The sequence below is a fragment of the Gallus gallus genome, chromosome 27 (assembly GCF_016699485.2).
Source record: "Gallus gallus isolate bGalGal1 chromosome 27, bGalGal1.mat.broiler.GRCg7b, whole genome shotgun sequence".
Classification (NCBI taxonomy): Eukaryota; Metazoa; Chordata; class Aves; order Galliformes; family Phasianidae; genus Gallus; species Gallus gallus.
The window spans coordinates 4,446,311-4,458,688 of record NC_052558.1 but is presented as its reverse complement, the minus strand read 5'-3'; the positions used below and the strand labels follow the sequence as shown (position 1 = coordinate 4,458,688).

General features: G+C 64.9%; 1 protein-coding gene across 1 annotated transcript; it reads left to right on the top strand.

Annotated features, from left to right (window-relative positions):
- The first annotated feature begins 1,109 nt into the window (after positions 1–1,109).
- TNS4 (tensin 4) lies at positions 1,110–12,374 on the top strand. The gene is made up of 13 exons (XM_015299654.4): positions 1,110–1,149; positions 3,861–4,372; positions 6,936–7,320; positions 7,511–7,875; positions 8,396–8,482; positions 8,565–8,669; positions 8,751–8,843; positions 8,960–9,037; positions 9,190–9,261; positions 9,963–10,131; positions 10,368–10,436; positions 10,516–10,542; positions 10,894–12,374. Exons 2-13 carry the CDS (start codon positions 3,964–3,966, stop codon positions 11,021–11,023), a joined length of 1,989 nt encoding a protein of 662 aa, XP_015155140.2. The 5' UTR covers positions 1,110–1,149; positions 3,861–3,963; the 3' UTR covers positions 11,024–12,374.
- The last annotated feature ends 4 nt before the right edge of the window (positions 12,375–12,378 follow it).

Genomic DNA, 12,378 nt, shown 5'->3' with positions numbered 1-12,378 from the left:
ATCCTTTGAAAGGCCCTTTGCTGTCTCAGCTCGCAGGTATCTGCATGTTTACTTTGTTCAGATTCCACAAGGATGTCCCCTGTAAGGGCAGGGATTGCTGCTCGGCTGAGCTGCGGGAGGGAGGCCAAGGGAAAATGCTTGGGCCGTTTTCCTGAGGGTCTCACACTGCTGTGGGAAGAGTGTGCAGCACAACAGCCATCCTCTATAGCGACCGTCCCCCAGAAGAGCTCGGAGTGCTGCGCACAAAGAGAGTGAATGGCACTGCAGGCAGCGTTAAAGGAAGGAAGGATTGCGCCCTGCCTCTACCAGTGCCCCCAGCAGTAACGATCCCACACTCAGCCGGGAGGAACAGAGGCCTCACAGAGCCCGGAGCTCACGGATGGGGTCAGCACAGAGCATTTGGCACTGCTGGGCCTTCGGGAGCTCAGCCGGGGCTGCCCCGCAGGTGCTGCTGTGCGGGGGGAGCGGTGCGGTGGGAGGAAGGGCTGCGGGCTGCACTGTTTGCCCAGGGATGTAACGGCAGGAAAAAACAATAAATAAAATGTCGGGAAGGTCGTAAAGGGAGTTCGAGGAATTGAAAGGAGTGGGATTTTATATGGGGCGCTTCCTGGTAAACCGGGCGTTTCAAAGGGCCCCTCTGCAGCCCGGCGGTGAGCTGAAAGCAATTCTGTCCTGCAGGAAGGGCAGCTGAGACGTGGGGTGTGAACGCGGCTCCGTGGCTCCGTGCCCACTGACGGCGGGACAACCCCGGGGCAAAACGGGCGGCGCTGCGGAGAGACGCTGGGGAATTATTTGTCACCACCCGTCCCCGCAGCGCGGGGTGCTGTGATGTGTGGGTCTGCGGTGCCTTAACTCTGCTGTGCCCGCACAGCCGGGTCTGAGCGCTGGGGGCGCAGCCCTGCCGGCTCCCGGGGTCACACGAGGCGATGCCCCGCACGCTGCAGGACGAGCAGCGCCCAACGCCCCGCCCCGCCCAGCCCCGCACGCAGCCCCGCCCCGCCCGCGGTGCCAGAGGGCACCTCCGCTCCCCTCCGCTCCCCTCCCCTCCCCTCCCGCAGCACACCTGGCCCGGTGGGAGGGAGCGGCCCTATATCCCGGGCGCTCGGGGAGGGGCTGTGTCGGAGCGGGGGCTGAGCGGCTGCAGTGCAGGTACCGCGCGGAGCCGCGCATCTCGGCGCTCTCTGTGCTTCTATTTCAGTTCTTTCGGCTGTCCCCGCTCGCGTTGGTTGTGGTTGCGTTGTCCTTCTTCCGTCCTTTCCCTCTCTCCTCCTCAGCGCGGTGTTGGGCTGCTGCTTTCCGCCCCCGCTCTGCCGTGAGCGGCTCTCAGCTCCTCTGCGCCCTGCAGAGCGCTCCGGCCGTTGTTTGTTTGCCGCTCGTGGGGTGCGGGATCGCAATCGCTGTGCGTTGGGGCCGCGCAGCTCCTCGGCCGTGAGGTGCCAACGCGTCTCAGCGCTGTTGTGGTGCCGCCGCCGGCGATCCGGGCAGGGTTTGCGTGGGAGCCGTGCGGGTGGCTGCAGACTGCATCCCCCCCGTACAGGCAGTGGGTGCGAGGAGGGCTGAGCTGTGATACGGGGGGGGTGAGGAGGTCCTCATCCCGTCCTGGGCTCCTGTCCCACATGGGAGCATTGGTGCTGTCCCTACAGGACGTGTGGTGGGATTGTGGGCACACAAAGCTCTGCCGGGTCCCCTGCAGCAGCTCCCTGCCTGTCCCTTCCCTCAGCACCCCCAAACTGTGGGGGACGGCCCCCAGCGCTGCAGCTGCTGTGAAATAAGGCTGTGTGACACAGCCCGCCAGGGAGACCCGCCTGCAGGCCGCAGCAGGAATCTGGGCAGCGGGAGGAGTTCAGGCTGCAGCTCCAGAGAAGGTCTCGTGTTCCCGTAACTCATCCCAAGCATTCCTGGGATTGGCCAACGCTGTCTGTTTTTGGACAGACCTCCTCTGGAGGTGCAGCCCTGCTGTGAGCCCCAGCAGGGGGAGAGGGGTGGGAGTCCTCCTGGAGGGGAGGAGGGGGTCCTCAGCGGGGAGGGGGGGAGCAACTGGAGCAGTGATTCCAGTTTGCAACCGCTCCTCCTCCCTTGGGACCCTCCCAGAATCGCGTGGTGCTGTTTGCTGCTGGGCTCCCAATGGCTCTCACTGGGGTGCTCTGCCTCTCTTTGGGCACCCACTGCTCCCAGTCCCAGTGCAGACCCCACAGCTGTGCGGCTGTGCAGCTCTGTGTCTGCAGGCAAAGCACTCTGTGACTGTGGCAGCTGCGTTGCTCAGCTCAGCAGCACACCCTGCTCGTCAGGGCAATCACCGAGCAGCCCCATGGTCATTAAGCCGGGTGTGCTGAGCTCTGTAGGTCAGAGTGTCTCAGGGCTCTTCCTTGTTGACAGCATCCCAGGGCTCGTGTGTCAGGTGTGCTGCGTTGGGTCCCAGCCCTGATGTCTGTCCCAGGGAACCGCGCCAGGTCTCTGAGGAGGACTCTGTCCCACACATGTGGGGCTCCATGTGGCTGCCGCACTGCGGTGCCTGCGGGCCATGCGCTGCCCACGTGCGGGCGGTCGGGGTGTGCCCGCTGCAGCCCTGCCTCGGGTGGCTTATTTCCATTTCCTCCAGCAGCAGCTTTGCTTCAGCCCCAGCAGCGGCCCTCTGTCCCCTGGCGGTTCCATGCAGACCCAAAGCAGTGCTGGGCCGTGCGTAGGGCATTCTGGTGCCCTGGGAAGTGCTGTGGGCAGCTTTGGTGGCTGCGGAGCCCGGGGTGAGCGCCTGCTTCCATCATGGGAGGGCAGGAGCTGCCCGGAGGTGGACGTCAGCAGTATCCGGCACGGGGAAAGTGAGAAGCTCAGAGCAGAGCTGTGGGGGTGGGGGGGCGCTCCTGGAAGCGCCGCCAGCCCTGGAATGTGTGTTCTGTGCGTCACTTCTGGACCTACTGGAGTTAAAGGCAGCCGTGCCGTGCGGGCACTGACTGAGCCAGGCGGCTCCGCTCCCCGGGGGGGAATCCAATTTTCGCTCGGCTGAGCTCATGGTTCTGACCTGGGATGACTCTTCCTTTCTGTTGAGCAAACGCTCCCTCCGGCCCGCTGCGCTTCTGGTGCCGGCACTGCTGGGCAGGTGGGGTTGGGGATGGGGGCCGCTCAGGTGTGAGCCCTCACCGCTGGGGCGGAGGAGCCCTCAGGTGCCGCAGGGCACGGCTCAGCACCGCAGCTGCAATTAGTCACTGCTGCCAGACGCGACGGAACGGAGCGCAGCCCCCGCCCACGGAGCGACGTGTCTGCTCCCTAATCCTCTGACTGCATCGTTAATCAGCCGGAGATGGCCGCGCCAATTAGTCAGGCGTTCGGGCCTGGTGCAGGAAAGGGCAAATATTCCGGGAGGTGCGTTGCGGTGTTTGGGTTGTGCTGCTGGGCAGAGGATGCGGGGCAGCCCTGGGCTCGTGGCCGTGACGTCCTCCGGGTCCCCCGGCGGCGCAGCGCTGCCCGGGAGCTGAGCCGTCCCTGAGCTCTGCAGTGCTGCACCTCAGCTGCTGTGGTGCGGCCGGGACAGCTTTCCTCATCCCGAGGTGCACCACTGAGGTTCCCCGTTGCATCTGGCAGCAGCCACTGTTGCTGTTCGTGCCTGGTGCAGCTGCTGGGAGCAGTGATCCCCTCCACCCCTCCCCACAGGGGCTGCTACTGCATTTCACTCCTTACAAGAAAATGAGCTGCCAAATCCTGGGAAGCAGTGGCTGTCCCTGCCCTCACCCAGCCACGCGGTGACGGTGGTGCAGAGCAGGACAGGCCCTTTCCTGCACCGCCCTATGCTCCCGCTCACTGTTTCTGCTGCAGCCGGCCCTGCCCGCAGCATGCCTCGTGTAACACTGCTCTCCTGCATTCCTCAGATTCCTCTTCTGCTGGAGCTGTGGGCTGAGGAGGAGCCCCGGCTCCGTGGGGCCGACGTGGGAGCAGCAGGAGGAGGAGGAGGAGGAGGGTCGGTGCTCAGCCATGTCGCAGGTCATCCACAGCCACGTGCTGCGTGTGGGGCAGAGTGTGTGCGTCCCATCCCAGGAGGGCACCCAGCGCCTGCCCACCCCGTGCTCCTACTACTCAACGGACGCCTGGGCTGAGCCCGGTGCTGTGCGCTGTGCTGCAGCCCCGCTGCCCACCCGGGGGCTGCAGGGAGGTCACCCCACACCACAGGAGCCGTCCCTGCAATGGGAGGACGTGGGCACAGAGCCCAACACCCACCTCGGGTCGCCCATCTTGGACATCTCCATAGAGAACCTCAACCGGATGATCCTGGAGCTCGACCCCAGCTTCCAGCCGCTCTCCTGCCAGCCGAGGAAGGATGTGGCTGTGCCCACTGCCCGGGGGAACACAGCTGGCACCCCACAGCACGACGTGGAGGCAGCAGGTGGGTGGGGGCTGTGGGCTCCCACCTCGGGCTGAGGATGAGGATAGTGTGGGTGCAGCACTGTCCTCAGTGGGACCTGTGTCACATCGGTGTGCGATGAGGAGGAGGGGCTGGGTGCCCACTCAGACCTGGAATGTCACATCCTGCGTACCCAATGGGACCCCAGAGCAACCAGGGAGAGCAGCCTTTCATCCAGGCTGATATTTGCTCCGCTATGTTTGGAGAAGGCGCTTCCCATGAGGAGTGGGATGGGTCACTCTCAGAAAGCTCCTGGCCCACATCACTGCCAGCAGTGAGCGCAGATGGGCAGTGACACACCTGAGCCCACAGAGCCCCATTCCTGCAGGAGGGCAGTGGGGCCCTTCGTGGGTCACACTTCACCCACAGAACGTGGGAACCTGGAGCCACATTTCCGAAGCCCTGGGCTAAGGTGCTGCTCGTGGCACAGTCACTGTGTTGATGTTCCCCCATGTTTTGCCAGGGAAATTCTGTTTTCAGAGCTGTGTGCTCCTCCAGCAGCATACCCCATACCTGCAGCACAGAGCAGCACACACATGGCCCACTCCTGCTCACACACTGGGGTGTTGCACACCAGCAGTTCTGCGGTGCATCATCCCCACCCGGGTGCTGTGCTGCTCCCAACCCCAAGGCTCTGCCCACATCTGTGCAGTGCTGGGGGCCCTGTGCTGCACGCTGATGCTGCAGACGGTGGCTGTGTGTTGCTGTGGGAGCACAGGGCTGGGGTGTGCCGGGAGCAGGAGGCAGCCAGGCTGCACAGAGCCCAGCTGCAGCCTTGGGCACCAAAGCGCCATGGAAATCTGCTTGCAGCCCTCCTTCCAGGGATATCCCACCCTTCAGGCCTGAGGCTGTGGGAAGACCAGTTCTCCCTGGTTCCTTTTGGGGACTCCTGTGGGGTTGGCAGAGGATGAGGGGTTTGTGCTGAGCACGCTGAGCCCCAGCTGGGCAGTGAGGAGCCGGGAATGGGCACGCAGGGTGCGGTGTGTGGGCACAGCATGGGGCTTGGGTGTTCCCCATGCGGCTGCGCCTCGTGCTGTGCCGATGGGAGGGGTGGCCTTGCAGATAAGGGCTGTGGCAAAGTGCAATGTTGGGCCCTTTGCTCCTCGTGATGTTGCTTCGGGCAGTGAGGTGGGCAGCAGTGCCCGCCCATGGCCCCCAGCAGACAGCGTGCTGCTGGATTGGGAAAGGTGGCACCACGTGTGGGATGGAGCAGCTGGCAGTCCGACCCTGTGCTCGGTGGGAAAAGCCTCACCTTGGCTTCCATTTTGTCTTAGCAGCTCTTCTTCTGTGTAGACTTCATTGCTGCACTGCAGTGCGGGCAGCGCCCATCCCTCGGGCTCTGTCTCCTCCCCAGCAGCCCAGCACCGACCCCGCAGCACTTTCCAAACCATTTGCACACCCTCCCTTCTGCCCGAGGTGCCGCTCAGCTCCTGCAAACCAGCCAGGGCTGGCAGGAGGCCGCCTGCACCCGGAGGCACGTGGGAGGGCTTTGCTCTTCTCTGATGGGAAACACAATGTGGGTTTTGATCCTCTCCGTGGCAGGAGAGTTTCCATCGCGCTGCGGCAGTGGGGCCGCCTGGGAGCAGGGCTGGGTTGCTGCTGGTGCCGGCAGGGAGCAGCCCTGGAGCCCACCCTGTGCTCCTGCTGCCGCTCCTCGGTGCTGAGCAGCACGCCAAGAGCCCGAGCAAATATTTGAGGTTTAACCACACCTGATAAGCGGGAGCCTCGGTGGGAGGCACAGGGCTTCACCAGCCCGGAGCACGAAGGCGTTTCAGTTGCTGCTGCTTTAAAGAAGGATATTTTTCCCTTTTGAGGGACACGCTGACAAGCAGTGCCCGGCCGGCAGTGTTTGTGTGCTGGAGCTTCGAGCAGCCCCGGGTTCCCACTGCCACACCACGCTGGGACTGCAGCCGTGCTGCACGACGGCTCTCCTGTGTGCAGTGCGTGGCTCAGGAGGGCCGGGCATGGTGCAGGAGCTGAGGACAAAGCTGGGCATGTTCAGAGCGAGGCGCCTGGAGCGGGGGGTGAAGCGCAGCCCCAACCCTCTGCCTGCCGCTGCAGGCTCTGCTGGCTCAGCCCGGAGTGTCGGTGTGTTCGGGGATGCAGAAGGAAGCGTGGGTGGAAATCCACCGCCCGCAGCATGCAGCCCCTCCCGGGGGGGTCGCGCCGTGGTATTCGTGGGGCTCTGCAGCTCATGTGGCTGCGCTGTGCTGTGTGCCCCAACTGCAAAAACAGAGCAAGCAAAGAGGCTATGAGGTGTAACCCCACCCCACCGGGGAGCCTCGGAGTGAGGGGGGACCGTATGGGCACCCCCCCCTCCCCGGCCTGACGTCACGTTGGATGGTTTTCCCTTGAGTCAGCCGCAAACACAGCAGCTGCCACAGGGAGCACCCATGGCAGGTCCTGGCAGGCTGCGTGCAGTGCCAGCCCGGGGGGGTCGGCAGCCGTGGCTGCGTGTAACCCTCCCATAGCCTCCAGCACCAGGGGTTGGGGTTGGGGTTACCCAGCAGGCACTGAATTGTAACCCTTCTCTTTCTGCCTCCAGACATTAAGTACATCGAGATGACACCGACCAGAGCCAAGTGCACCGAGGCGCTGCAGGGCTCCCCCAGCCCTTTCTCCAGGTCTCCCCAGAGCAGCGGCCTCCTGTCCCACCCAGCAGCACCCAGAGGGCACTGCACCAATGGCAGCGTGGTGTTCTCCAGCCCTGCGTGGCCCGACAGCCCCCGCTCGGCCCCCCCGGGCTGCGCTGTGTCCGAGAGCATCGCCATGCCCCTTCCCCGTGCCGGGCAGAGCGTCTCCCCCCGTGCGTCGCCGGGTGCCGACCAGCTGCTGAAACCCCTGCAGGCGGTGAGGGCGCAGCAGAGGGGCAGCGAGGTGTCCCTGCTCTCCATGAGCCCCGGCTCTGACACCAGTTATGTCTTTGGGAGGTGAGCACAGCCCTGTGCCCGCCTCAGGCTGGCGGTGGGGGCGGATGGGGTACCCCAGTCCCAATGTCCCAGCCCTTATCCATTAGAGTGGGGGTGATGGCAGTGGTGTGGGGTGGCTGTGGGCAGATGCGTGATGGTGCCCCAGCCCCGCAGCCCCTCCTGATGCCTCCCTCCTTCCCTCCTCCTGCAGCAGCACCCACTCGCTCCACGCCAGCGACCCCGATGCCGCCTGCCCATCTCCCCCCGGCTCCATGGGCAGCCCCCAGACATCATCACCTGGCACCAGGTCTCGTTCTGGAGAAGCTCTGTGCCCCCCCCGGCCCCCCGCAGCCTGCCCTGTCCCACCCAGCCTCTCCCTGAAGGGCCAGGCCAGCAGCTGCCCACCCTCCATCCTCCCCGACGTCCCGGTGCTGCTGGTCAATGGGTGCTTGGAGCCAGGCGGGGTACCCCTCCCTGGGCTGAGCACAGCCCCCCCAGCCCCTGTGCAGCCCAGCCCGGGGCTCAGCACCCTGAACAACACGCTGTCAGCACCTGTGCTCACCTGCGGCCCTGACAGTAAGTGCTCTGCTATAGGGCAGCTCTTGGGGGGGGGGGGGGAGTCCATCTATGGGGGATGGATGTGAGGAACGCGGGGTCTGTGCTGGAGCTGGAGCACCTCAGGGCATCCCCGTGGCATGCAGCTCCTTGTGTGGGGAGGTGGGGGGGACCAGCAGTGCTCTGGTCCCACAGGAGGTGCAGATGCGCTCACTGATGGCAGCTGGAAGCGAGGGCCGGAGTTCTGTGGGTTCATACTGGTGTGGGGCCTGGAGCTGGGGGAGGAGGATGGGGTTCCCTTTTGCTCTGGAGGACATTAAAGGTACCGAGGTCGGTGAGGTCCCTCATTCAGGGGCAGACAATGGGGCCGTTGTGCTCCGGGGAGATCGGCAGAGGCAGCTCTCCAGGGATGGGGGTTTAATTGGGATTCTCGTGGGAAAAGCGGGAGAGCTCTGCGGGTCAGCAGGAGGGAGCGATCCCCCAGCAGGGCTGTGCTCCTCACAGAGGGTGGGGTCCCCAGCTCTGCTCACCTCCCCTGCAGGTCCCCTCTGGGCCGGGCAGCCCACCTTGAAGTTCGTGATGGACACCTCGAAGTTCTGGTTCAAGCCCACCATGAGCAGGGACCGAGGTGAGGATGGGTGCCTGGGACAGCCCCGTGCCTGGGCTGGGGGACCCTGCTGCACCGGGCTGAGCCCCTCTGTGCCCCACAGCCATCCAGCTGCTGCAGGACCGGGAGCCGGGCGCGTTCCTGGTGCGGGACAGCACGTCGTACCGCGGCTCCTTCGGGCTGGCCATGAAGGTTCCCGGCGTTCCAGGTGGGGGCCCGGCGGGGGTACGGGGGTGTCACCGAACCCTGCGGCCTCGTGGTGCTGACGGCCCCTCTGTGTCACCCAAAGGCGACGAGAGCAGCGACCTCGTCCGGCACTTCCTCATCGAGTCCTCGGCCAAAGGGGTGCACCTGCGGGGCGCCAGCGAGGAGCTGTACTTCGGTAAGGACAGCCGGCACCGCCGCGACACCACCCCCGGCCCTCCCCTTCGTGCCCCCTCCTCCTGCGCTCCCCGGGGCACGGATGGGGGCTGAGCGCTGCTCTGCTCGGTGCTGCAGGGAGTCTGCCTGCCTTCGTGTACCAGCACGCCATCACCCCGCTGGCACTGCCCTGCGCGCTGCGCATCCCCACCCAAGGTAGGTGTGAGCGCGGTGCTCCTGCAACCCCCCCCCCCGTCCCAGCCCACCCTGCCCTGCTCTGAGCATCAGAAGGCGTTCGGCCCACGCCAGGCAGTGAGCATGGAGCAGCCCAACCCACGGCACCGCTGCTCCGTCTGTGCCCTGTGCAGATCTGGCGGATGGAGAGGACAGCCCCGACTGCGGCCCCGACCCCACGCAGTCCCCGCTGAAGAGATCTGCAGGTGAGTGCAGGAGCAGTGCTGGGCTGTGGGTGTGCTGGAGAAGGCAGCCCTTGATGTCCCGGGGCGGATGCTGACCCCAAAGTCCTCCGCTTTCGCACCACCTCTGGTTTTTAAGGCTCTCTCCCTGTTGCCTTCACTCAGGGCACTGAACGGGGGGGGGGTCCCAGGGGAGGGATGGGGCGCGGGGGCTGTTTGGAGACATCGCTGGGTTCCACTGAGGGCCCCGGTGGGGGTGGGTGGGGACAGCGGTGGTGTCACAGTGCGTTCACTGCTGGAAATCCTGAACAACCAGTTGGCAAATGGAAAAGTTCAGTCTGACCAGCAGCACAGTCAGCCCCACATGTCGTGTCTTCGGCCAGCCCTAAGCTGTCAGCTGGCCTGGGGGGCTTCTGCTTTTCATTACTGGAAGTATGCAATAAACAGAAGGGGGAAAAAAAAGCCAGATCTGACATTTAGAAACCAGAAATGAAACATTCTGACTTTCAGCACAATGAGCACAAAGCATTTGAGTAAACCGGACACGCATTCGCAGGGAATTTCTGCATCCCCCCAGCGCTCATTGCCAGCAGAACTGAACCTGGCCCAGGAGCGCTGCTCCCATCCTGGGGGGGGTGCGGGGCCTGGGGGCTGCGGGGCTGCAGTGGGATGCCACGAGGATGCTGCGGGGTGCTGTAGGGATGCAGTGGATGCTGTCCCCGCAGAGTGCAACGCGCTGTACCTGGGCACGGTGAGCACGGAGACGCTGGTGGGAGCCCCGGCTGTGCAGAAGGCCACGTCCTGCACCCTGGAGTTGGATCCGCTGCCCACACCCACCCTCGTCCGCCTGAGAGTGTCGGAGCAGGGCGTCACGCTGACCGACGTGCAGAGGAGGTCGGGGCTCAGGGCAGGGAGATCTGCAGCTCTCTGCTTTGCAGCACTCCACGTGTTCCGCAGCAGAGCTGTGCTGCAGCCCGGGACGGGCTGGCCCTGTGCTCCCAGCACTGCACGGTGCTGCAATCAGCGGTGTTCCAGCAGTGCTGGGGTGCTGCTGTGGGGCTGAGTGTTGGGCCGGGACCCCAGAACCCCCGTGGTGCCCCCTGCCCTGACGCTGTGCCCCCTCCCCACAGGGTGTTCTTTAGGAGGCACTACCCACTGACTGCCGTCCGGTTCTGCGGGATGGACCCCGAGGGCAGGAAGTGAGTGTGGGGCACAGGGGGGCGGTGGGGTGGGGGTTGCTGTGCTGAGCTGACTCTGGAATGTTCTCCTTCCCTTTAGGTGGCAGAAGTACTGCAAATCCTCCAGGTGAGAGCCCGACCCCAGTGCAGAACCCATGCTTGGAAGGGAGGGGATGAGGTGGGGGCGGGTGGGGGCTCTGACTTCGCTGCTCAGGGGAGGTGAAGGGCTCAGCCGTGTACCCCCAGACGGGACCCCCGGCCGGCCCCTTCCCCCCCCCCCCGGGCACAGGCAGCAGCGCGGCTCTTCCTCTCCTCGTTGGAGGACGCAGCACTGCCAGAACGCTTCTCCCGGCCGCTTTCCTTCCCAGCAAACGTGACTGGGGCGCGGGCCAAGGAGGGGATGGAGTGGGATCGGTGCCGGGGCCGTTTGGAGCGGCTCCCTCTGCAGCTCAGCGCCTCTCCCTCTCCTTTTCCAAAGAATCTTCGGGTTTGTGGCCAAAAGCCAGACGGATTCAGAGAACCTGTGCCACCTGTTTGCGGAGTACGACCCCGTGCAGTCGGCAGCGCTCATCATTGACCTCATCACCAAGCTGCTGCCCGCCCCGTAGCACCCGGCCGCTGCCACGTGCTGGGACAGGACGGGTGTGCTGAGCCCCATCCCTGCAGCTGCAGCCCTGTGCCCCCTCCCCATGGCGAGGGGGAGTCTGGGGGGACCCTGGCAGTAGAGCAGCATCACGGTGTCTGAAGTCACGGGGCTGCGCTGGAAGGTCCTGCTATCTGCAAGCACCGGTGGTGGCGGAGCTGCCAGCACGGCACAGCTGTGCCCAACGCCTCCGAATTCTTCTTCCCTTTCTGCAAAGCGATGTCCAGAGCACCACGACCTCCTCACAGCGCCACAGGCTGAGAAAGAAACGTTGGCATTTCCACGATGGCGAAACGTTGGGGTTTGGAAGGAATTGGGACACATTTGGGCCGGAGCCCCGGCTGACGTCAATGGGCTCAGCCCCGCAGCGCTGGGTCTGCACCGACCCTCCTCCCCCCGCGCTGCTCTCATTTTGGACTCTGTGCCACACGGCCCTCTGGGGGGGTCAGTAAATCAGCGCATTGTTTATCCCCCTGCAGTGATTTAGCAACTGAAATGTAGCACTTTGCTGCCCGCAGTGCTCACCCCATCCTGCAGCACTCTGCTTGTCTGTCGGCTGGGAGCCACGGAGGAGGGCTGAGCGCCGCTCAAACCGTTCTCATTAAGCAATGCCTGATTGCAGCGGTGCTGCTTGCAGGCTGCAGGCTGCCATCCCTGGGACCCGCACTGCATGGCCTGCAGGCAGCGCTGCTGCAGCTGCTCGGGTTTATGGCAGCGCTGCCCTGAGTGCACCGGGAGCAGAATCCGAAGGCTTTGGCTCTGAGCAGCTCCGGGGGGAGCTCTGCCGGCGCCGCCCAGCCGGGCCCCCCCACCCAAACAGCTCTGCTTTGCAGCGCTCGCCAGCAAAGCGGGGGCTGATCTGCAGGGAGGGGTACGGCTGCTGCCTCCCTCCAACCCGACCGGGAGCGGCTCCAGGCAGCGCTGCCCGCAGTGGGAGTTCTGCGTTTGCTGCAATCCCTTTTCCAGGGAAGCGCTGCAGGAGAGGGGGGAGTTCAGCCAAAACCACCCGGATTTGGGAAAAAACAAACAATTCCCCCAGCACTGCACACGTCCAACGGCCGTCCTTCCTGGGAGCTCACAGTGCCCGGCTCGGGGCGCCCCGTGACGCAGCCAGGACCCGACCTGTCACCGGGACTGCATGGTGTCACCCCCCAATGGGGACGTGGGGGTGGCACAGCACTGCCCAGAGGTGCCCACACGTTGTGCTCTGAGCATTGGGGTGGGAGGGGCCGAGGTGGGCATCCCGTCCCCATCCACCCTGCGTCACGAGGGAAAGGGAACGCGGCCATTAAACACAGCGACTGCTTTTTCTTTTCTTTT

Excerpts from the sequence above, each read along its gene's own strand:
- TNS4 (XM_015299654.4), top strand. The coding sequence starts at position 3,964 with ATGTCGCAGGTCATCCACAGCCACGTGCTGCGTGTGGGGCAGAGTGTG. Across the intron at positions 7,876-8,395 it reads GCTCACCTGCGGCCCTGACA|GTCCCCTCTGGGCCGGGCAG; the intron begins GTAAGTGCTCTG and ends CCTCCCCTGCAG. Across the intron at positions 9,262-9,962 it reads CCCGCTGAAGAGATCTGCAG|AGTGCAACGCGCTGTACCTG; the intron begins GTGAGTGCAGGA and ends CTGTCCCCGCAG.